This window comes from Erythranthe guttata, chromosome 1 (assembly GCF_056151865.1).
Source record: "Erythranthe guttata isolate IM_541 chromosome 1, IM_541, whole genome shotgun sequence".
Taxonomy (NCBI): domain Eukaryota; kingdom Viridiplantae; phylum Streptophyta; class Magnoliopsida; order Lamiales; family Phrymaceae; genus Erythranthe; species Erythranthe guttata.
The window spans coordinates 3,191,031-3,215,716 of NC_142533.1; the positions used below are offsets into that span (position 1 = coordinate 3,191,031).

The following is a 24,686-nucleotide window of genomic DNA, read 5'->3' on the forward strand; positions in this document are numbered from 1 at the left end:
AACGTCCCGAAAGCAGTTGAACTATCCCCTCGAACATACAACGAGTGATCAAAGTAGTAATGAGCAATTTCATCTTCATGTAAAATTCTACCTTACAATATGTTCTTTTCCTAGTTTGAAGTTAAATTAATTTGAATCGATTATACATTTAAATTGAAGAGTTAACACAACATTTACCTTGATAAGAAAAGCTCGAAATCACAATTCTCCAATTATAAAAAAAAAAATAGACTCAATAACTTAATCAATCACCATCAACTAAACCATGTCTAAGAAGATTAAATGATATATATATATATATATATATATATATATATATATATATATATATATATATATATATATATATATATATATATATATATATATTGCAACAACTCAACAAGCAACAATTGTCTAGATGGCTAAAGTTATAATCAACATGCACCTAACCTAACCAGGCTGTTTCTATGAGCTATAAAATTGTAGCTATCGAAATCGTGACCCAACTCGAAGAAATCGATTTCTCGTGTACGGACAATATGTACGAAGCAAAGCCGAGTTGGGAAAGCATGCAAGACCAAAGCCTCTTTGCAATTTAACCAACCAACCGGGTTGACGGTGGCAGTAGAGCAATTAGGCGGTGCGAGTGGTACGAGGGAGAAATCAATTAGACGGTTCAAATACACAAACCCGAGAACTTGATGGTCCAACTCAATATCGTGCAGTTTAGTCCATTCACCCGTTTCTTGTCTCAACTCCCAAACCTCGAACGAGAACCAGCCCATTGCAGTGAGGAAAGTTAGAGAAGTCCCCGTCGACAAATAAAACTTCCATCTTCTTTCGTAGCCTTTAGGTACCGGGATCTCCGTAACAACCTCGGTCTCTATATTCAAAGTCAGAATATGACCGCTTTCTGGCGTTGACCAATGGACGAAACCCTCGGTAGTCAACGGGGTGGTGCCGAGAATTCTTCTAGTCGCGAGAGATAAGTGTTCGGTGCAAACAGTCCTCCAAGACTTGTCGACTCCGACGGTCCATATAACGCAACCTAGTTCTTCGGGTTTGTCATGTTGACTTGACCCGCTAACCACTTTATACGACATGGAAGCCGAAGCGTACGCTATGCTGGAATAGTAACCGGGAGGGATACGCAAGCGTCGGTTCGTCGAAGGATTAACTACGGAAGAAGCACAACCATTTGCCGTATCGCACTCGATTAGCAAACCGTTACAACTAGCCCTTAACAAGTGTTTGAAATTGTAATTACTGAACTTGGATATCTCGAACCTTCCTCGTCTCATTGCTAGGAAAACCGCGTTCTCGGTCTGGCATTGGAATTGGACGACAAGTCCGGGAGTTGAACGGTGGAGGTGTTCGTTTATGAAGTTACGGTTGCGGGTAAGATCGCGCCACTTCTTGCAGACAAATGCTGCCCCTCCGTAAATATCATCAGCCGGGAGATGTAGAAGAATCTCGAACATCAATTCGTCGGGTAGAGACTCTATATTTGTTGAACTACTCTTCCTTTTACATGATCCCCTGAAATAACGTGAGTTTCGAATTTAAGCCTAACTATTTCAATAATTAAACAATCAACCATATTTTCTAGAGTGTTAGTTTCACCACATTTATGAAGTCTTTATTTCATTACTAAATTAATTATGAAAAGAACATGATAATTTCTTGATTCAGAAACGTCGTTAGGTCGAGTATGTCACACATGCCTTATGTCTACCGCGGTTTATACCGTGGTTTTAGTTAGCGGTGTGAACGAGCCGAGATTGAGCCGAGCTCGCCTACTTTGTCGGGCTCGAGCTGAAATGTTTTGGCTCGTCGAGGTCGAGCTCGCATGAGATTCGATGAACTCCACTTCGACTCGAGCTTTAAATAATAAAATATTTTTTTAAAAAAATAAAAAAAACATTATATCATAATTATAATAACTAGCATTTTTCACCGTTATCGCACGGGATATTATTTAATAGTGAAAAAAATAATCAATTTAATATATAATAAGAAAATATAGTACATTAATATAGTAAAATTTAATAATGTAGTATTATTCATATTTTATGTAACATTAGTTTTTTTAAATCTTATATATTAAGATTTATAATCCAATTAAATAGACTAAGATTTAACAAATCGAATTTCTTAAGATTTGAGATATATTGATGAAAAATATGAGATTAATAATTGTTGAAAATTATAGTTAAATATTAAAAATAAATAATTACATAAGTACCAATAAGGTAGGAAATAGTTACAAAATTATCATTAGGATTTTTTTAGGGTTGCCAACGTTTCTTTCTTTTATATATAAAATAATAATAATAATAATAATAATTTTATTGTATAGTTTATTAAAAAAAAAATTAAATAAGAAGTTCGCGAGCTGTCGAACAACTATAATGGGGCTTGAGCTCGAAAAACCCTAGTTCGAGTTCGAGTTTTTGTCGAGTCAACTCATTGAGTTCACGCGCCGGCTCAATTCGTTTATCACTAGTTTCAGTGATCCAGGTTTACCCGGTTCACGTAGATTGTTGACTGCCCGAACCCAAAAGAAAAAGAAAAGAAAAAACATGACTAATTAAAATAGAAACAAGAATTATGAAAAAAAAACAGTACCTCTCAATTTCCTTGTTCATTATTTGTGGTTCTACGCCGCCGTTCAATGAGTCATCCTTGAAACGGTGGCGTTCCGGTGGGGGCGGCGGCCGGCGGAATGAGTTACCCATTAGTAATTGAATTAAATCTTTAATTTGATTTATTTAATGTGTTTTCTGTTACGTGCAATGTTTATATTGAGGGGACGACTAATCCCGATGTAATTAGGATAACCCCTCCAACTTTTTTATTTATTTCATAAATAACCTCCTTATATGTTTATGTTGCTAAAAGACCCCCCCATATTTTCATTCGACCAAAATCCACCCGATACAGCAAATGGTAGCTAACCAAAGTTGACTCATTATTTTTTGTTAGTTGACTAAATTCTTAGGATAATTCCGAAAAACTCCCTGAACTTAGGCTAAATAACGAAAAACACCCCACCTATCCGTAATAACCAAAATTCCCCTCTGATTAACTGTTGATCGAGTTTTTTAATAGAAAATGAGTACAATCTATTTATACCCTCTATTAAATAGATGAGAAATAAAATTAAATATTTGAAGTTGTATAAAGTCTATTCTCTGTAATAAAAAAATCCGTGAAAAGTCACACTGCAGGGTTAGTATAAAAAAAAAAAACCTCAAGATTTTTTAGTAATTAAGAATAAGTGGAGTGTCTTTTGTTATTTAGCTTAAGTTCAAGGGGTTTTCGTAATTAACATTTAGAAATATAAGACTCAATATTATAATCAAACACGATATAAACTATAAAAAATTCTGAAGAATATTGTATTTTGGAAGAGAGGAATATATATTTTGCCACAACCAAACAGATCCCCATGAAATGAAACTCCACAAGAAATCATTGTTTAAATGTCTAAACTTACAATTAATCAATCAACAATATATCCACCAAATCCTACAAGGCTGTTTCTATGAACTATAAACATGTAGCTATCGAAATCGGATCCAACTCGAAGACATCAATTCCACGTGTTGTAGACGATGCAAAGCCGAGACGGAAAAGCATGCAACACCAACGCCTCTTTTCAATTTAACCGACCAACTGGTTTGACCGTGACAATTGACTCCCAAGGCGACGGAACGAGTGAAGGATCACTTAAACGATTCAAATATTCGGATCTGAAATTTTGAGGTTCCCAGTCGATCGAGGGCATTTTTGTCCATTTGCCTGTTTCTTGTCTCAACTCCCATACCTCCCACGAAAACTCTTTGATATTAGTGAGAAAGGTTAGACAAGTACCCGTCGACGAAAAATACTTAAAACTTTTCTCCGTAACCCTTAGGTACAAGAATCTCTGTAACAACCTCGGTCTCTACATTCAATGACAAAACATGAGGGCTTGTTGTCGTAACCCAATGAACAAAACCCTCGGTATTCAACGGGAGAGTGATGGAATTTCTTCTAGTTGCGAGGGATAAGTGTTCGGTATTATTTTTTTTATTTTCAAATTTATTTCTATATTTTTTTTTCATTTGTGAGCGCGGGACCTTGGGTGGTTAGCGACGGTTAGGATTTTGGTAGGAGGCGTTTGGGGGTGAAGAGTCATTGGCGAGTTGGTGAAAAATTTGTAGCATTTCGCAGCTATGGTGTATTTTTTTTTTTTATTTTTTTTTTGTTTTGATATTGATTTTGCTATTGCAGCTTAATGAAAGACATTAATCCTCTTATTGAAGGTATCAAAAAAATTTGGTTGAAGTTACATCTGCTTCAAGTTACAGTGGTCAACATATTGTATACATTACGGTACATTACTGTACATTACTAGTTACATATAGTAAGTAACATGTAGTTACATATGCATATACTTGTGTATTTCCGATTTGTATTTTATTGGTTTTGAGGTAATTTATAATATAAATATTGAAATTTATAAATTTTTGTTATTGGGGTTTATGAATTTCTTTTGTATAAGCCAGTATTCGTGTGCTTACATAATTGATTGACTAAAAATATGGAATAAAAAAAAAAAAACATAACTACGAATGACTATAGTTTACTAAAGTTACATGTAGTTATTTTTCGTACAAAAAACAAATTGATTTAAAAAAAAACAAATTAAAAAAAATAATAAAATTAAATACAAAATTAATAGAAAATATATAAATTAAACAAACAGGTTTAGGAAAAAATAATAATAAATAAATTAGTGAAAATGCTAAATGGAAGACCCGAAATGTTGAATGCAGTGTGGCCGAAAATTGCATGTAAGGGTAGCATAGTACTTTCGCCTCTCCAGGAGGATATGTCAAAGTAAAAATTCGACATGAGTTTATCCTAATTTATTTGGTATCTAGGGGTATATAAAATAAACCCTAATTTTAATTAGACGGAGAATTACTCATGAAACCTGCTTTAAGACCTCGTTTGGCTCTTACATATTTAATTAAAGGAGAAATTACAGTTTTCATCCCGTAAGTTTGCATCAATTACACATTTGGTTCCCCATGCACAAAAATGAAAAAAACACATATGGTCCCAAATATTACAATAGTTTACCATTTTTGGTCATTTCTGTCAATTTAACGTTAGTATGTTAGTTAAGGCAGTGATGGGAAAATGCTTGATTCCCTTAATTTTAACGGGAAATTGACAGAAATGACTAAAAGTATTGAAATTTTCCAACGTAAGATACAAAAACTGTATTTTTCCCGACATTCAGGGACGAGTCCACCCTTCCTATTATATGATTTTGTCATTCTTCATACAAAAAAAATCCTAAATTTTTTTCGAGGACACAACCCTCAAATTTCCGAAAATTTAAGCACATCGTGTAAAAAATTCCTCGAGTACTTGTCACTGACTACATTAGAGTGTAGGCACAAGTAATTTCACTAAAAAGTTAACCGAATAGAGACCCTTCTCGAACCGGTCACGAGCACACCATTGAGACCCGAAGGAATAGACAACGGCTTATCGACATTTCGGCTTTGCATAAATTTCACGTCAGAGCATCAAAGAATTAAATAAAACATTATTACTTAAATCAAACATTGACCAACTAATTAACAATGCCTAAGAAGATTAGATGAGGTAATTAATATTGGAAGTGAGTAACCATTGTCTAATTAAATTGCTAAAAGTATAATTAATTTATCAACATTCACGAAAATCGACAAGGCTGTCTCTATGAACAACAAACGTGTAGAGATCAAAATCGTGATTCAACTCAAAGAAATCGATTCCACGCGTACGGACATTGTAGACGATGCAAAGCCGAGTCGGAAAAGCATGCAACACCAACGCCTCTTTGCAACTTAACCAACCAACCGGTTTGACCGTGACATTTGACCCCCAAGGCGGTATGAGTGAACGATTACGTATACGTTTCGAATATTCGGATCTGAAATTTTGAGGTTCCAAGTCGATCGAGGGCATTTTCGTCCATTTGCCCGTTTCTTGACTCAACTCCCAAACCTCCCACGAAAACTCTTTGATGTTAGTGAGAAAAGTTAGAGAAGTACCGGTCGACAAAAAATACTTCATTTTTTCTCCGTAGCCTTTCGGTACAAGAATCTCTTTAATAACCTCGGTCTCTACATTCAATGACAAAACATGAGCGCTTTTTGTCGTAGCCCAATGAACGAAACCCTCGGTAGTCAACGGGCGGATGTTGAAAATTATTCTAGTTGCGAGGGATAAGTGTTGGGTATGAAGAAACCTCCAAGACTTGTCAACTCCTACGGTCAATATAACGCAACCTCGGTCTTCGAGATTGTCGTACTCATGATACCAGTTGACCACTTTATACGTCGTGGAAGCTGCAGCATACGCCATACCGGAATAGTATTTCGGAGGGAGAGGCGAGCGTTGGCTCGTCGAAGGATTAGCAATGTAAGTAGCATGGTCGTTTTCCTTATCGCACTCGAGTAGCAAACCGTTACAACTCGTCCATAACAAGCACCTGTAATTGTTGTAGGCGAACTTGGTTATCTCGATTCGGCCTCGCCTCGTTGTCAGAAAAGACGTTTGCTCGCGTTTATTAACACTCTGGATGACGAGTCCGGGAGGTGAGTGGCGAAGGTGTTCGCACGTGAATTTACGCGTGCGGATTACGCTGCGCCACTTCTTGCAAACGAAAACCGCGGAATCGTAAATATCTCGAGGTGGGAGATGTAGAAGAATGTCGAACAACAATTCGTCCGGAAGCGACTCGATATTCATTGAACTGCTCTTCTTCCCGCCTTTACATATCCGGTGGTTATACGGGCGGCTGCGCCCATGATTCGTATATCTACACTTCAATTTGCGCCCTCTGATCATCTGCACATGAAATATATACAAGTCCTTTATATATATATATATATATATATATATGAAAAATGTAATTCAAACACTCTTGGAAACTATATTTATGATATATTCAAAAATTTCTTGGAAAGAATAAAGCAGGGATTTATTGAGTAATTCGTACCTGTGAGTTTCCTTCTTCTTTATTTACAGCCATTGGAGTCTGAATCTTCAGAGAAACATCCCTTCCATGGTGACCGGACGGCGAATACGGCGGCGGCGCAGCGGGCGACGACGACGGCGGCGGCGCAGCGGGCGACGACGGCGGCGGCGGACGGTGGAGTGATGGTGGAGAGTCGCCCATAAATTGATTAATGTTTTCTTTCAAAATTGTAGAATTCCCCAATTGGAGACCGATCTAGGGTTTGATTTTGAATGATACCGCTCAATTCCGCGACTGATATATCTCAACGGGAATTTTATATTATTAGATTTTGCACCCTTAAAATGTTGTATTTTAGCTCTTTGCACCCTTAAAAATAATTAATTGCAGTTCACATCCTCCAAACATATATGCAACTTGAATAAAATATTTAAAAGGATAAAATGCACTTAGCCCCCCTAGTTTTCACACTTTCCCTCCTACAAATTGTGCTATAGCGTATGGTCCATCTTCGATGGTGTATAAAGTGGCTAACGCGTGTTTCGATCGCTTTGATAAACCCGAAGAACTAGGTTGTGTTATATTGGCCGTAGGAGTCGACGAGTCTTGGAGGATTGTTCGTACGCAACACTTATCTCTCGCGTCTAGAAAAGTTCTCGTGTATGTTCCATTGAATACCGAAGGTTTCGTTCATTGTACTATGACAACAAGCGCCCGCGTTTTGTAGTTGAATGTAGAGACCGAGGTTATTACAGAGATTCTCCTACTTAAGGTTACGGAGAACGATTGAAGTATTATTTGTCAACGGGTACTTCTATAACTTTTCTCACTAATATCAACGAGTTTTCTTGGGAGGTTTGGGAGTTGTGACAAGAAACGGATGAACGGACGAAAATGCCCTCGGTCGACTTGGAACCTCAAAATTTCAAATCCGTATATTTGAAACGTTTAAGCGATCAATCACTCGTACTGACTAGATACTCAAATGTCACATTCAAACCGATTGGTTGGTTAAATTGCCGAGAGGCGTTGGTCTTGCATGTTTTTCCGACTCGGCTTTGCGTTGTCGTCCACAATGTTCGTACGCGTGGAATTGATTTCTTTGAGATGGATCACGATTTCAATAGCTACAAGTTTATAGTTCATAGAAACAGCCTGGTACGGTTCGGACAATTTGTTTAGACAAATTTGTTTATAGTTCAATAGCTACAAGTTTAGCCGTTTAGACTATTTGTTTGCTCGTCGAGTTTTCGTTCGTATTGTAAATTATACTTGGCTGATTCTTTTTCCCGCTATTTCATAGATGATGATTCACACGCGCTTTTCCCCTCCTCAAATAGCTTCATTGAATTACTAACAAAATTAGATGAAGTGTGAAAACTAGAAATTTATTTCTAGGGGGGCTAAGTGCATTTTATCCTTTTAAATATTTTATTCAAGTTGCATATATGTTTGGAGGATGTAAACTGCAATTAATTACTTTTAAGGGTGCAAAGAGCTAAAATACAACATTTTAAGGGTGCAAAATCTAATAATATAAAATTCCCGTTGAGATATATCAGTCGCGGAATTGAGCGGTATCATTCAAAATCAAACCCTAGATCGGTCTCCAAAAGGGGAATTCTACAATTTTGAAAGAAAACATTAATCAATTTATGGGCGATTCTCCACCATCCCTCCACCGTCCGCCGGCGCTGTCGTCGCCCACCGCGCCGCCGCAGAATTCGCCGTCCGCTCACCATGGACGGGATGTAAATAAAGAAGAAGGAAACTCACAGGTACGAATTACTCAAAAACACCCTGCTTTATTCTTTCCAATAAATTTGTAAATATATAATAAATTTAGTTTCTAAGAGTGTTTGAATTACATGTTTCACACATATATATATATATATATATATATATATATATATATATATATATATATATATATATATATATATATATATATATATATATATATATATATGCGATGGCTGTGCGCAAATTCGACCGAGTTTATGTCAGGAGATGCAAAAAGAAGACCAATTCAACAAATATAGAGTCTCTCCCAGACGAATTGATAGTCGATATTCTTCTCCATCTCTCGGCTCAAGATATTTACGATTCTGCCATGTTCGTTTGTCGAAAGTGGTACGATATGATCCGTACCCGTACCTTCGTATACGGACACCTTCGCAGTTCAACTCCCGGACTTGCCATCCAGAGTTTCGACGACTACAATCGCGCACTTTTTATGTCGATCGGACGAGGCGGAATCGAGGTATCGAAATTCGGCTGCGACTTCAAATGGGCGTTTTGGTCGAGTTGCAACGGTTTGGTATTGCAATTCCGCGACACCCTAGACTCCGATAGTTGTTTCGTTGCGAATCCCATAACGAAGCGGAATTTCCCCCTCTCCGTATCTCTTTGTCCGAAGGTGCAACTCTATCGTTATAGTATAGCGTATGCGGCAGCTTCGATGGTGTATTGGTGTATAAAGTTGTCCACACGTTCCCGTACGAGCAAGAAGAAGATGTAGAAGTGCAAAAATGCGTTATATTGACTGTCGGAGTTGACAAACTTTGGAGGAGTGGTTGTACCGAACACTTATCTCCCATAAATCGAGAACTTTTGAAGGAGGTGCCGTTGACTACCGGAGGTTTTATTCATTGGACTAGGCCAACGGGGAATCATATTTTGACTTTGAATGTAGAGACCGAAGTTATTACGGAAATACCCTTCCCTCAGGGTTACGGACAAAGATTATTCAAGTATTGTTTGTCGACGGGGAGCACTCTAACTTTTCTCACTCACGGAAGTGGATTTTCGTGGGAGGTTTGGGAGTTGAAAACGGAGAACGGATTAGAATGGACGATGGTGAACAAGATTGACTTGGAAGCGCAAAAGGGCAAATTTGTAAATTTGGGTTGTGAATGCCCCGACGAAGAAAGACCGTCGGCTGGTCCTCTGATCCTCGTACCGGTTGGTTGGTTGAACGACGGAGAGGTGTTGGTCTTGCATGTTTCGGATCCGACTAGGGTTTGTATTCTCTACAATGTCCGTACACGAGGAATTGATTTCTTCGAGCTTGACAACTATTGTAATAATCAATTGTTTGAATTTCATAGAAACAGCCTTGTATCGGTAGATGGATGCGGAGTTTAGGCGTTGTAATTGAGTGTTAGATGTTTGTATTTTCTTCGAAAACGGTCTTCATCGACCCTTATTATAGAAATTGTATACGAAAATTAATTTCACTATATAAAGTATTTGCTGGATTTATATGTTTTAAATACGAGAAACAACCGGCAATAAGGCTCCATATTACATCCAAACATGGACTACTTAAAGGTAGTCGACAATTAAAAATCGTTCGAAAAATGCAATCGCAGGACTAATATTATGGACGACAAATATAAACTAAAGGGCAAAATGCTCTTCACCCCCTATAAATTTTCCTTTTTTGCACTTTCCCTCCTAAAAATTCATAAAAGGGATACACCCCTTCGAAATATTATTTTGGTTGCACTTTGCCCCAGAGGCCATAAGCCAATTTTTGGAGGGCATTGTGCAATAACAATAACATTTTAAAGGGGCGACGCAAAGAAAAGTTATATTTTTAAGAGAATAAAAATAGCATTTAATGGGGCAACGACGTGCAACAAAAATACTCAATTCCGATGAATCATCCATCGGAGTCAACAAGAATAACATTTTGAAGGGGCACATTCACTTTTAAAAAAATTACGGGGTAAAGTGCAAAAAATATATATTTACAGGGGGTGACGTGCAATTTTCCCAAAATATTATTAGTATGAGAAACAAATTAAGTAACCAACAGACGCTATGAGACGTATTCGCTTTTCCTTCAGCCCTAATTTATTTTTTGGAAAATAATTTAAGGAAAAAGATAACTCAATTGGAGTATAATTTATTAATTTGGAAAACAAACCAATATTTATTTAGTTTATATATTTAGGCAAATATATTTTTTTAACCTTCATGAATTAGGTCTATAGATAGGCAAATATCCAGTTCTCCAAGAAACTCAAAGAAAAAGATTAATTAATTTATAGATGGGTAACGTGCCACCGCCGCCACCGCCGCCGCCTCCCGCCGCCGGAGAAATAACCAAGAGAAGAAAACGAACCCCGACGACTGTCGGAGAAATAGCCAAGAGAAGAAAACGAAACTCCGAGGTGAACTTCCAATATTCATACAACGTGTTTAATTGTTCTAATTTGCTTTTAATTTTTTTTTATTGTTAATTACATGCATGCGATTAATATTGGCGCGAAACCGAAATTCGAACTCGTGACCGAATATAAATTGTTACATTGTTGATCGAAAATATTAATCTTTTATTTTTCATGATGCAGATAAAAAGCTGGAGGTCTAGTTTAACAAACTATATCGATTCTCTTCCCGACGAATTGTTGCTGCGTATTCTTCTACAGCTTCCGGCCGAAGATTTTTACGACACGGCGAGATTTGTTTCCAACAAGTGGCGCAAATTGATACGCGACTTCGTACGCGAGCACCTCGACCGCTCAACTCCCGGACTCGTCGTACAGTCTGCTTCTCTCCCGCCAATTTTCTTAACAGCTCGGCTAGGTCGAATCGAGAAGCTCGACTTCGAGTACGATTTCGGCGAAAAGTGGTCTAGTTGCAACGGTTTGATAGTGGGCTTCGATGCCAAAAAGAACGCATTGTACGTATCGAATCCGGAAATCAATAAGCGTGTGTCGCTCCCTCAATCTTTTCACAGAATGTATGGTTACGGTATCGCGTATGCTCCCGCTTCGACGGAGTATAAAGTGGTCCACTCGTTTCTCGTCGCGAATAAGACGCCACATGTGCAAGGCTGCGCCGTATTGACGCTTGGGGACGATAGTTCTTGGAGAGGTCTTAGTATCGGACACTTGTCTCACGCGTCGAAACATATTCTTAATTGCACTCCGTTTACTACCGAAGGGTTCATGCATTGGACTTACGGAGACTACCCGCGTGTTTTGACTTTGAATGTAGAGAGAGAAATTATTACGGAGCAATCGATACCCGACGGTTGTGTTGGAAGGTCAAAGTATTATTTTCCAACAGAGAGATCTTTGACTTTGCTCGTCGAGCGCAGTGAACTTTCGTGGGATGTATGGGAGTTGGAACCGGAAACCGGAGAATGGACGAAACTGCCCACGATCGACTTGGAGCTCCAGAGGGATGAATTTGAAAATTCCGAGAAATTACCCGCGCCCATCGGTTGGTTAAACGACAAAGAGGTGTTGGTGTTCCAGTTTTTCCGAACAAGGCGTCTGCTTTTTCTCTACAATATTCGCAAACGAGAACTCGAGTTCTTGGAGGTGGATTACGTGTGCACTCTGTCTCACTTTTATAGAAGCAGCCTCGTGTGGTTTGGTTAATTGATACCACCAAGGTAAGTCATTTAGGCTACCCTTTTGGTGTCGAATTTTCTTCGCACGTTTTTTTTCGTTTTGTGTTGCTGATGATTATTAGTTAGTGATATTATTGTTGCACTTTTATAGAAGCAGCCTCGTGTGGTTCGATCAATTGATGCTAGTCATTAAGGCGATGCTTCTCGCATCGAATTTTCATCCCGTGTTTTTCTTTTTTTGTGTTGCTGATAATTATTATTTAGTGATATATTTTTATTTCAAGTTCAATATCAAATTAGAAAACCCTGTATAACATGCAAAGCAAAGCTTCAACTTCAATACAAGTCACAAAAACAACATCGATGCCAAAGGAAACAAAGCATTAGAATTCATCCTAATCCTCAGAATATCTACGAAAAAGCACCGACAGTTCCAAACGAGACATTGTCATCTACACAAGCAGCAAATAAGAAGAAGTGGAAATGCTGCTTCTCGAGAGTACGTAGCAAAATAAGAAGTGGAAACGCTGCTTCTCGAGAGTACATAGCATATAAGAAGTGGTGGAAATGCTGCTTCTCGAGAGTACATAGCAATTTCGAGAAAAAAAAAAAAAACTAAATTCAATTTCATTCCGGGCTTATTTGCATTGCATCCACCTAATCTAATGACACCAGGCTGCTTCTATGAGAATCAAACATGTGAGTAATACATTCGTAATCCAGCATGAAGAAGTCGATTGCCTGTGTACGAACATTGTAGAGAACACAAACCCCAGAAAAACGGGAACCATGCAAGACCAATACCTCTCCGTGATTTAACCAACCTACTGGTCTGAGGTTGACCGGACAGGAGCAACGACGGCGGTTTTCACTGACAAAATTTACCAATTTGCCCTTTCGAGATTCCAAGTCAATATCGGGCAGCTGCGCCACATTCTCCGGTTTCTGATTTCAAATTCCAAAATCCCCACGAAAATTCACTGCATTCAACGAGTAAAGTTAGAGAAGCCCCTGTTGACAAGTAATACATCAATCTTTCTGATCCATAATCTACAGGTAAGCGAGTCTCTGTAATAACTTCAGTCTCTACATTCAAAGTCACAACACGATCGGTGCCTTGTGGTTTTTTAGTCCAGTGAATAAATCCTTCAATAGTCAACGGAATGTATTTTAGAAGCTGTCTAGCTGCAGTAGACAAGTGTTGAGTGTGGACAAGCCTCCTTGACTGGTCAACTCCGACAGTCAATACAGCACAATCTCGTACAATTGGAATCTTATCCGGGCAATTATATGTTTGAACCAATTTATACGCCATGGAAGTCGAAGCATATGCCAGAAACGAACAACTGTAGGGTGATGTGGAACTAACAGATTCGGGGAGTGCGAAATGCCGATTGGTTGCAGGATTTGTAATGTAAAGCACACTGCTACTAGAATCACGGTGCAAAAACAAACCATCACAACCGTACCAGTAAAAGCCTTTGAGCTCGTAACTGAACTTTGATATCTCGATTCTGCCTCGTGTCAATGACACGGTAATTGGTTGCTTCATGGGGTCGTTACCACATTTGATGACAAGTCCGGGAGTTGAACGACGAAGGTGTTCGTGTATGAAGTTACGAGTATTGGTCGTATCGTACCACTTCTGGCAAACAAATCTTGCCTCGCTGTAAATATGTTCAGCTGAGAGATGTAGAAGAATCTCGAACACCATTTCGTCCGGAAGGGATGACATATTTGTTAAACTCCCCGAGTCGTAATATATCTGTTGAAAAATAATAATTCGTTACATTTCTTAAGAACTTGGAAGTAGGAATGGGCGATTCTTCGTATAAATTCCTAACCTATAAATCGTGTACTCAAAATCAGCTTTTCGTAAGCAATAAGAATTTCCGGCACAAAAAATATATCTCATGTTCATAAGCAGTTTACATTGTTCTTCACTTACGTAAAAATCTTTACACCAATACTATCGTGTTCTTTTCTTAACACTACACAATCGAACCAACACAAACAATTGCAGCCAGAAGAACTAATTCGATTTATAGCACAAATTCCTCCGATCAGCTAATTATTTGGCATTTAAACAAAATTAACTTATCTCCATGAGTTAATTCAGGAAGTAAATTAGAAAAAAAAAAAAAATCAGAGAACTCGAAAGAAAGCAAGATACATATACATATTATAAACAGCACCTCTGAGTTTCCTTCTTCAGTACCTGCAATCGGAGTTTGAACAATGCTTTCATCCCTGCAATGGATTCCAATTAAGTAGAGAAGAAACATATTGTTCATCAGCTTTCGCTAATTACTGACTGAAACTCTCAAGAAAAAGAAATTGAAAAAAAAAATAATACCTCCGATCAGTTTTCTCCGGCGTTATTTGCCATGGATCGCTCGGCGAGCCATCGTTGGGATAGTGACGGAGTGAGTTACCCATTCCTAAATCACAAGCAACGAACGATTTGCTAAAACCCTAGAAATGCTTGATCCTCCGTTTAATTTTCCCCCCAATTCAATTTTCTTTTTTCTTTTGCAACTTTAGTATGAAACGTCGTCGTCTTGCATTATAACGTCCTCCTTTTTCCAGTGTGCTGCTTCCTTTTCCATTTATTTATATTTTTCTTTTTTTTAAGGCCAATTTACGGCGACCCTAAATTATGATCAAATTACGAAAATCCCCCTTCTATTTGGGTAATTACAACCACCCATCAATTATGTATTATCTTACGAAAATACCTCTTCATGGGTAAATTTAGGGATGATAAATCGGTAGAACAGAACCTAAATTTCGGTACGCCAACATTTCATACCGTTTACCGAACTGAATATACGATTTGGTTCGGTAAATAACCGAATTACATAAATTTTACGTAAAAATATTTAAAAAGGAGGGGGTGGCTGTAATTACCCAAACAAGAGGAATTTTTTCGTAATTTGACCATACCTCAGGAAGTAACCGTAATTTACCCTTTTTTAATTGTTCCTTCTGCCAAACGTCGTCGTTTTGTTTTTAATTGTTAATCCTGATGTCACTAATAACATAAAAGTAAATAATAAAATGAGATACAATTTACTAATTTTGTCTAGGAAGATTAATATATTTCGAAAGTGAAAATAGATAATTAAATTATTATCACAGCTAATGATCAAAACCAATGCCTAAACTAAACAAAAGGCCTAATCTAATGACAGAAGGCTGTTTCTATGAGAATCGAAAATGTGATTATAACCTTTGTAATCCAACTCGAGGAAGTCGATTTCGTGTGTAAGAACAACGTACATAACACAAACCCGAGCAAAGTCGGAACTATGCAAGACCAATACCTCTCCGTGGTTTAACCAACCAACCGGTCTGAGGTTGCACGAACGGAAGGTAACCGTAGGATTTTGAACGACCAATTTGCCCTTCTGAGGTTCCAAGTCAATATCGGGCATCTTCGTCCATTCTCCGGTTTCTGATTTCAAATTCCATAATTCCCACGAATATTCACCGCATTTAACGAGCAAAGTTAGAAGACTCCCCGTCGACAAATAATACCTCAATATTTCCAATCCGTAATCCACGGGTACGCGAGTCTCTGTAATAACTTCCGTCTCTGCATTCAGAGTCGCAACGTGATCGGTGGCTTTCGATTTCTTAGTCCAGTGGACGAAGCCTTCGATAGTCAACAGGACGTATACGAGAAGCTCTCTAGATGCAGTGGACAAGTGTTGAGTGTCGACATGCCTCATTGACCGATCAACTCCGATAGTCAAAATAGCACAATCTCGTACGATTTCAATATAATCATCGGTGCGTTCGTACGTTTGAACGAGTTTATACGCCATGGAATTCGAAGCATATGCTAGAACAGAACACGTGTTGGGTAGTGCGGAATTAACGGATTCGGGGAGTGGGAAATGCCGATTAGTTACGGGATTCGTAATGTAAAGCACGCGATTAATTGTATGGTAGTGCTGCAGAAATAAACCGTTACAACCGTACGAGTAAAAGTATTTGAAATCGTGATTGTTGAACTTGGATACTTCGATTCTGCCGCCTCGTCTCGTTGACGACACGGTGATTGGTTGCTTCGTTGATGCAGCACCGAATTGAATGACGAGTCCGGGAGTTGAATGACGAAGGTGCTCGTGTATGAAGTTGCGGCTATTGGTTATATCATACCACTTTCGGCAAACGAATCTTGCCCGGTTGTGAATGTCTTCAGCCGGGAGACGTAGAAGAATCTCGAACACCATTTATTCTGGAAGAAACGCTATATTTGTTACACTCTTCGACTGATAAAATATCTGTTGAAAATAATTTGTTATTTTGTTAAGACCCCCAGCGATATCGGAATATTTAATTTATGAGGGCAAATTACGGACACCCCTAAGGTAAGGTCAAATTACAGAAATTGAGTGGATAAAGTGCGAAAATTAAAAATTTACAGGGGGTGATGTGCAATTTGCCAAACAATGTACTAAATAACACATTTGCATAATTAATTGCATTCACCTAACTCTAGTGACACCAAGCTATTTCTATGAGAAGTAAATATCAGATTGTGCCAATGGTCCTCCAATCCAAACGACTCGATTTTTAGCGTTGGGACATTGTAGAGAAAGCAAAGCGACGATGGATGCGAACCATGAAACGCCAACACATCTCCGTTGTTCAACCAACCAATCGGTACGAGATGCAGACGAGTGGGCGGTGGATACGAGTTTGGACCACCACGGCTTCTGTGGATCAAATTTACCAATTCGCCCTCTCGAGATTCCAAGTCAATATTGTGCTGCTTAGTCCATTCTCCCGTTTCTGGTTCCAGATTCCAAAACTCCCACGATAATCCGCCGCAAGAAACGAGCAAAGTTAGAGAACGCCCCCTCGACAAATAGTACTTCAGTCGTTCGGACCCATAACAACATTGAGGATCAACACGAGACTCTGTAATAACTTCAGTTTCGACGTTCAAAGTCAAAACACGAGCGCCTGGTTGTTCTTTGTCAGTCCAATGAATAAAGCCTTCGGTAGTCAACGGAATACCCTTGAGAATTTTTCGAACTTCGAGGGACAAGTGTTGGGTGCGAACGGGCCTCCAAGAATAGTCAACTCCAGCGGTCAATATAACGCAATCCAGTTTCCCACTTTCGAAATTATACGGCGTGGCGACCACTTTATATGCCGTGGAAGCTACAGAATACGCCATACCGGAGTTACGATACGCAGGACCGATACACTCGGGGAGTGGGAAATGCTGATTCGTTGCGGGATTCGTAACGTAAAGTGTTTCAGAACAACGGTCTTCGCCACAAAGATCACACAGCAAAAGCAAACCGTTACAGCCAGACCAAAAGAGGTTTGCGAACTCGGTATCGGGCGCGTAAATCGATCTGAAGAGCATACGGGATTTTTCGATTCTACCTCGCCTCGTTGCCACGAAATTTGGACGGTCGCGGTCACTGTAACTCTGGATTATAAGCCCGGGAGGCGAATGGTGGAGGTGCGCGTATACGAATTTACGGGTACCGGTAATATCGTACCACTTCTTGCAAACGAATCTTGCCTCGTTGCGGATATCTTCGGCTGGGAGACGTAGAAGAATCTCGAACACCATTTCGTGTGGAAGAGATTCTATATTTGTAGCCATCTGCATATTTGCAGCCACAAGAACTAAAAAAAAATTTAAAAATCAAAGCTAACCCTAATTTTTTTAATTGGCATAAATTAAAAAATAGATTATATATTTTTAATCAAAGCAAGATTATATATTATGATTTATGAAAGAGGAACGTGGAGTTTCCTTCTTTTTACTCGATGTTTCGGTCCCTGTAATAATGAATTCAGATTAAGTAGAGAAGTAAGAAAAAAAAAATCAAAAACATCAAGAAATAACCAAAAAACCCAGCAACAATCAATGGTGAAAATCAAGAACCCTAAATGAATAAAGGTGAAATCTTCTAGAGAGAGAGACTTACTGACGCAGAACGGAAGCACGGTAAAGAATTAATTTCTACGAATTAATCCTATAGAACGAAATAACATTCGGAATCCACCGAAAAACTCTGGAATCCACCAGAACAATAGAGAAAACTCTAAATATTTTATTAAAATTCGAAAATCTTCTAAAATAAAGTCCTAAGGCAGCTATTTATACTAAAAAACTGAAAACCCTAATTAAAATAAGAAAATACTAAAAATTACCAAAAATGGCAAAAACGAGTTAGAGTCTGATTCTAGTAGATCTCGTAATTTTGGGAACAACCCAATTTACGGAATCCTAATCCGATTTTTCTATGATTTGATATTAATTTTCTAAAACTTACCTAAAATAGCAAAAACGAACTTTTGGGAGTCTAAACAACGTTGGATTGCTGAAATTTGACGTGATTCATGAGCTTTGCTCATGAGTTTTGTTCCTTGCGCCGTTTCACTTGAGATAGAGTTCGTTTCGTACTCAAATACAATTTGAGTTTTTCGAAAACCCTTACTTTTCCATAATTTCTTTCGATATTTCCACCAATGCCAATTAAAACTCTTCTCCGAATTAAATAGTTATTTTGCAACTCAAATCCAATTTGACGTCCCTTATCACTTACGAAGAGATATATATAGAGAGAGAGAGAGAGAGAGAGAGAGAGAGAGAGAGAGAGAGAGAGAGAGAGAGAGAGAGAGAGAGAGAGAGAGAGAGAGAGAGAGAGAGAGAAATCCGGGAATACGCAAAGGAACCACAGCGACAAAGAGAGAAAAAAAAACTAAAGGAATTAACTGAGGAAATTTCAATGAGGAACAGAACAAATATGGGGAACAGGCGCTGTGAAGAAGATGAAAGTATTAGTTCTTTTTTTAGGGCAAATTGCACATCACCCCTTATAAATTTCTAATTTTCGCACTTTATCCCTCAATTTTTTAAAAGTGAATGTCCCTTAAAATATTATTCTTGTTACACATTGGCCCATCACCCCTTATAAATTTCTAATTTTCGCACTTTACCCCTCAATTTTTTAAAAGTGAATGTCCCTTAAAATATTATTCTTGTTACACATTGGCCCGATAGCAAAATTCACATGGATTATTCATCAGAATTGAGAATTTTTGTTGCACGTTACCCCTTAGAAACATTACGTTCTTGCACATGGCCCATTTAAAATGTTATTTTTGTTGCACAATGCCCTCCAAGCTTATGGGGCAAAATGCAATCAATGTAATATTTCCAAGGGGAGATATCAATTTTATAAGTTTTAGGGGGCGAAAGTGCGAAAAACAGAAAGAAGAAACATAATTGACGGGATGGTTTTAATTACCTGAACATAAGAGGGTTTTTTTCGTAATTTGACCCATTTGTTTAAAGGTCGTTCGAGTTTTTCCTGGGAGTATGATGTATGTTACTTCAGCGCCGTAGCGCCTGATGCTCAAACGTTGGCTCGAGAAATTTTTTCTACCCCTTCTTACCCTAAAAAAGCAGGGGCACCTTACTATAGGAAGAATAGAATAGGAGAAAGAGAAAAATAATATTACGTAAAAGAAACCCCCATTGTGTTATGGGTTGATTACATGGAATATATATAGAGAAATATTGCAAGGTAATAGAGTTTGACTAGGTAACTAAATCCTAACTAATCTAGGTAACCGAATCATACTAGAATCCTAATATTAGGAGAGTTCTATAATATAATATTCTCTAACACGCCCCCGCAGTCGAAACGTGACGAACGTGAAGACTGGACATTCACTTGCTAGCACGCTCCCGCAGTCGGAACGAATAAACTTCAAACGTGAAGACTGGACAGAAACCGCGAAACACATCGCTAGAGAATTCCTCTGTTGAAATATCTGCCAAATTTAAAAAAAATAATAATAATAATAATAATAACGGGTGAGAGAAAAATAAGAACTTTTTTTTTTTTTTTTTTTTTTTTTTTTTTTTTTAATCGAGATAGAGAGAAGAGATGAGAGAGGGGTCGCCGGCCATGGAGAAGAAGAGAGGCAGCGGCTAGGTTTTAGGCCATGGAGAAGAAGAAGAAGAAAAATATAGAGAAGATACACCACCGAGAGAGGGAGAAAATTCGGTTTGGTGGTCGCCGACCATTGAGAAGAAGAGAAGCGGCGGCTAGGTTTTAGGCCATGGAGAAGAAGAAGAAGAAGAAGAAGAAGAAGATAGAAAAAGAAGAAGAAGAAGATAGAAAAAGATAGAGAAGCACCACCGGGGGAGGGAGAAAATTCGGGTGGTGTTCATAAAAAGATAGATAGAAAAGAAAAAAAAATAAAGAAAAATATTAGAGTACCACCACCGGGGGAGGGAGAAAATTGGGTGGTCACCGCCATGGAGAAGAAAGGCGGCTAGGTTTTCACCGCCATGGAGAAGAAAGGCGGCTAGGTTAAAAAACCTAAACCTGGAGCTCTGATACCATATAGGAAGAATAGAATAGGAGAAAGAGAAAAATAAACCCCCATTGTGTTATGGGTTGATTACATGGAATATATATAGAGAAATATTGCAAGGTAATAGAGTTTGACTAGGTAACTAAATCCTAACTAATCTAGGTAACCGAATCATACTAGAATCCTAATATTAGGAGAGTTCTATAATATAATATTCTCTAACACTTACGTTCTTGAACCGATAACCATTTTTCGGCTAACCAGCCTACTAGGCAAGCAGACAAACGACCCTGCATCTTTTATTATCCCCACATTTCTATTTAGAATATTTCAATTCTCGATCAAATTGACGAAGATTGACCCGCTACTTATTATTCTGTACAAAGTAGGCCCGCCTAATTCACTAATTCATGAGAAGATACTGCCGTAGGTATCTCCAAAGTAGATAGCGGTTGATAGAGGAATCTTTAATCACTTATCTCAAAGGCGTAGGCGTATTTTTTGACCATACCTTACTTCAAGGTCGTTTTCGTAATTTACCCAAGAAAAAAAAACATCAACTCAACAAACATAGCAAAGAGATCAGAAAATACTTGTGCTCCAAATTATTCAATTAGTAAAGAAAAAAATTTCCAAAAATGCATCACAAGACTAATATATAGCCGTACGAGGCTGTTAGTATGAAGTTGAAAGGTGCATTCGTCGCAAACATCATCCAACGTAAAGAAGTCGATAATTTCTCGCGTACGAATATTATACGCAATGCAGTCCATAGTATCACTACAAACACGCAACACCAACACTTCTTTGTATTTTAACCAACCAACCGGTACGAGGTTCAACAAGTGGGGGTAAATCGGTCTATACGGCAAGCACGATAACTTTAACGGTCGATGTTTCCTCTTACGCCACAAACGTTGAAAATCGCACCTTAGAGCTTCCGTATCGAAATTGTACAGTTTCGTCCATTCTCCTGTTTTCGACTTCATTTCCCAAACCTCAAACGAAGAAGAAGAATCGACTCGGGAAACGAGCAACGATAGACAACTCGTTCCCGTCGACAAATAATAATTTTTAAACATAGTTTGAGGAACAGGGATCTCTGTTATAACTTCAGTCTCTACATTCAGAGTCAAAATTTGTTTGCTTTTTCCGTCGGCCCAATGAATAAAACCTTCGGTTACAAACGGAGTCGATTGGACGAGTTGCTCGGCTGCACTTGCAGATAAGTGTTGGGTACAAACAAACCACCATAATGTATCGACTCCAACGGTAAGTATACGACATCGTCGAGTTCGATATATTGCTCCACGAGTTACAATACGTGTGAACCAGTTTATACTCCATCGAAGCGGGCGCGTACGCTATATCGTAATTGTTATAATATCGGGATTCTATTAGGAAAGACAAGATAGGGACATCAATTTTTTGGTTTGTGACGGGGTTCGTAATACGAAGAGTGTCGACATAGGTGTGTAACGGGGAATCTACGGACTCGAGTATCAAACCGTAGCCGCAACTTCTCCAAACGCAGCTTCCGCCGAACTCGTAGTTACTCAACTTAGATACCTTAATACGTCCGCCTCGTTGCATTTCGACGAAAACCGCATGCGTGCGATTACAGCACTTGATATCGAACGGCGGAGGTGTTCGTATGTGAAGTTACGGCTATCGATCATTTCGTACCACTTCTTGGAAACGAGCATGGTCGCGAATCGTAAATATCTTGTGCCGGAAGATGTTGGAGAATATCCAACACCAAATCGTCTGGAACAGACTCCATATCGAATGACTTGTTCTTCAAGTTACATCTCCCGAAATAATTAATAGTCACATTTTCTTCAAAGTTAACCCTAATTATTTGAGTAATAATTCTGAACAAGAAAAAAAAATATTTAAAACAAAATTTACCGCTGAGTTTTCTGCTTCGTCAACGAGCCATTGAGATGGTGACCCCGTGAGTTACCCATTCATAAATTATAATTATAATTATAATTAATCAATTAGTGCACAATTGGCTAAAAGTTCTGAAACCCTAATTTTACAATAGGAATAGTTTGTTCAAATTATTTTATTCAAATTAATATTAACTGATTATTCAAATTTCTACCTTCGATCAAATACTTATTTAATTTCAATTATTTATGTTGACCGATTTGCTTTTTATTTCATTATTAGTATTTTAAATTACACCTACACCCCTAAAGTATGCTCAGATAACTTTAAGGTCCCTAAAGTATTGGTAATTACAATCAACTCCCTAAAACATTGTTAGTAGGGTTCTAACGAACTATTAGTTTCAGACAGTGGTAGAGACAACATAGAGTTAGGGGGTGACATGACTCTTATAACATTTATTGAATCCTTATTATTTTACATAAGATTATAAATTTTCGTCTTTGGTAGCATTAAAGCCCCGCGGGAAAAAAAATATAGTGCATATCGGTCCCCAAAATATAAAATTTAGCTTCGATAATTGTTTCAGGGGTGTGGGCCGGTAATTACCAATATACCTCAGAATTGTAGGTGTAATATACCCTCTTATAATTATGAACACCTGACGGGATTTTTTTGTAATTAAAGCTTAGTTCAAGGGCGTTTTTTGTAATTAACCAAAAAAAGTAAAAACAATGAGCTCAACAGCACATAGCAAACAAACAGATCATAAAATACTCTTGTTCTCCGAAGTATTTAATTATAAATTACGAAAATATATGTACCAAAAATGTATATGATGATAAATAAATTGGTAGAAAAATGAAAGCAACTCTCCACAAGGGGAACTAAACTTGGTTCCGAATCGGCAACCGTACAAGGCTATTCGTATGAAGTTGAAACGTGCAGTCACGAATATCATCCAACCTAAAAAAGTCGATAATTTCTCGCGTACGAATATTATACGCAGCGTAATCCATAGTATCACTAGAACCGCTCAGCACCAACACCTCTTTGTATTTTAACCAGCCAACCGGGACGAGCTTTAAGCGGGGGCAAATCCGTCTTTTCGGAAAGCACGTTAGTACGTGCTTTAACGGTCGATGATTCCTTTTACGCCACAAACGTTTGAATCCGCACCTTAGAGCTTCCGTATCAAAATCGTACAGTTTCGTCCATTCTCCGGTTTCCGACTTCATTTCCCAAACCTCGAACGAAGAGGAAGAATCGACGCGGGAAACGAGCAAAGATAGAGAACTCGTTCCCGTCGACAGATAATAATTTTTAAATATAGTTTGAGGAACAGGGGTCTCTGTTATAACTTCAGTCTCTACGTTCAGAGTCAAAATTTGTTTGCTTTTTCTGTCGGCCCAATGAATAAAACCTTCGGTTACAAACGGAGTCGATCGGAAGAGTTGCTCGGATGCACTTGCGGATAAGTGTCGGATACAAACAAACCTCCATAGTGCATCGACTCCGACGGTAAATATACGTAATATCGTCGAGTTTGATATCTCGGTCCACGAGTAATACGTGTTGACCAGTTTATACTCCATCGAAGTGGGCGCGTACGCGATATCGTAATTATTATAATGGAAGGATTTAATTATGTTAAGATCTGGAGGCGGGAGATTAATCGTTTGCTTCGTGACGTGGTTCGTAATGTGGAGCGCCTTAGTGTATGGGTTGAAATCAGAATCTTCGGACTCGAGTATCAAACCGTGACAACTTCTCCAAAAGCAGCTTTCGCCGAAGTCGTGATTATGCAACTTAGATACCTTGATTTGGCCTCGTTGCGTCTCGATAAAAAACGCGAGCTTGCCATCGTAGCACTTGACAGCAAGTCCGGGAGTTGAACGACGAAGGTGTTCGTATATGAAGCTACGGCTATTGGTCAATTCGTACCACTTCTTGGAAACGAGCATGGCAGAATCGTAAATATCTTGTGCTGGAAGACGCTGGAGAATCTCGAACACCAAATCGTCTGGAAGCGACTCCGTATCG

The 24,686-nt window shown here is 38.5% G+C and overlaps 5 protein-coding genes and 1 pseudogene across 6 annotated transcripts; 2 read left to right on the forward strand and 4 right to left on the reverse strand.

Annotated features, from left to right (window-relative positions):
• Nucleotides 1–374: 374 nt before the first annotated feature.
• Nucleotides 375–2,796, reverse strand: LOC148772589 (uncharacterized). The gene is made up of 2 exons (XM_088820887.1): nucleotides 2,611–2,796; nucleotides 375–1,521 (listed from the first exon to the last, which is right to left on the reverse strand). Exons 1-2 carry the CDS (start codon nucleotides 2,718–2,720, stop codon nucleotides 417–419), a joined length of 1,215 nt encoding a protein of 404 aa, XP_088677013.1. The 5' UTR covers nucleotides 2,721–2,796; the 3' UTR covers nucleotides 375–416.
• Nucleotides 2,797–5,623: 2,827 nt separating this feature from the next.
• Nucleotides 5,624–7,281, reverse strand: LOC105973599 (F-box protein At5g49610). Its single transcript, XM_012998633.2, has 2 exons — nucleotides 7,031–7,281; nucleotides 5,624–6,879 (listed from the first exon to the last, which is right to left on the reverse strand). The coding sequence occupies exons 1-2, from the start codon at nucleotides 7,208–7,210 to the stop codon at nucleotides 5,713–5,715; spliced, it is 1,347 nt and encodes a 448-aa protein (XP_012854087.2). The 5' UTR covers nucleotides 7,211–7,281; the 3' UTR covers nucleotides 5,624–5,712.
• A 1,700-nt stretch (nucleotides 7,282–8,981) lies between these two features.
• Nucleotides 8,982–10,357, forward strand: LOC105973696 (uncharacterized; annotated as a pseudogene).
• A 674-nt stretch (nucleotides 10,358–11,031) lies between these two features.
• Nucleotides 11,032–12,600, forward strand: LOC105973617 (uncharacterized). The gene is made up of 2 exons (XM_012998650.2): nucleotides 11,032–11,190; nucleotides 11,371–12,600. The coding sequence occupies exons 1-2, from the start codon at nucleotides 11,068–11,070 to the stop codon at nucleotides 12,406–12,408; spliced, it is 1,161 nt and encodes a 386-aa protein (XP_012854104.2). The 5' UTR covers nucleotides 11,032–11,067; the 3' UTR covers nucleotides 12,409–12,600.
• A 76-nt stretch (nucleotides 12,601–12,676) lies between these two features.
• On the reverse strand, nucleotides 12,677–14,974 carry LOC105973812 (putative F-box protein At1g12855). Of its 2 annotated transcripts, none has more exons than XM_012998863.2 (3): nucleotides 14,737–14,974; nucleotides 14,576–14,630; nucleotides 12,677–14,145 (listed from the first exon to the last, which is right to left on the reverse strand). In XM_012998863.2, exons 1-3 carry the CDS (start codon nucleotides 14,817–14,819, stop codon nucleotides 13,291–13,293), a joined length of 993 nt encoding a protein of 330 aa, XP_012854317.2. In that variant the 5' UTR covers nucleotides 14,820–14,974; the 3' UTR covers nucleotides 12,677–13,290. The 2 variants fall into 2 exon arrangements, with proteins under 2 accessions (XP_012854317.2, XP_088673376.1); XM_088817250.1 differs by having other exon boundaries at nucleotides 14,599–14,630; nucleotides 14,737–14,935.
• A 1,732-nt stretch (nucleotides 14,975–16,706) lies between these two features.
• Nucleotides 16,707–18,884, reverse strand: LOC148772590 (uncharacterized). Its single transcript, XM_088817317.1, has one exon. The coding sequence runs from the start codon at nucleotides 18,019–18,021 to the stop codon at nucleotides 16,867–16,869; it is 1,155 nt and encodes a 384-aa protein (XP_088673443.1). The 5' UTR covers nucleotides 18,022–18,884; the 3' UTR covers nucleotides 16,707–16,866.
• Between the last annotated feature and the right edge of the window lie 5,802 nt (nucleotides 18,885–24,686).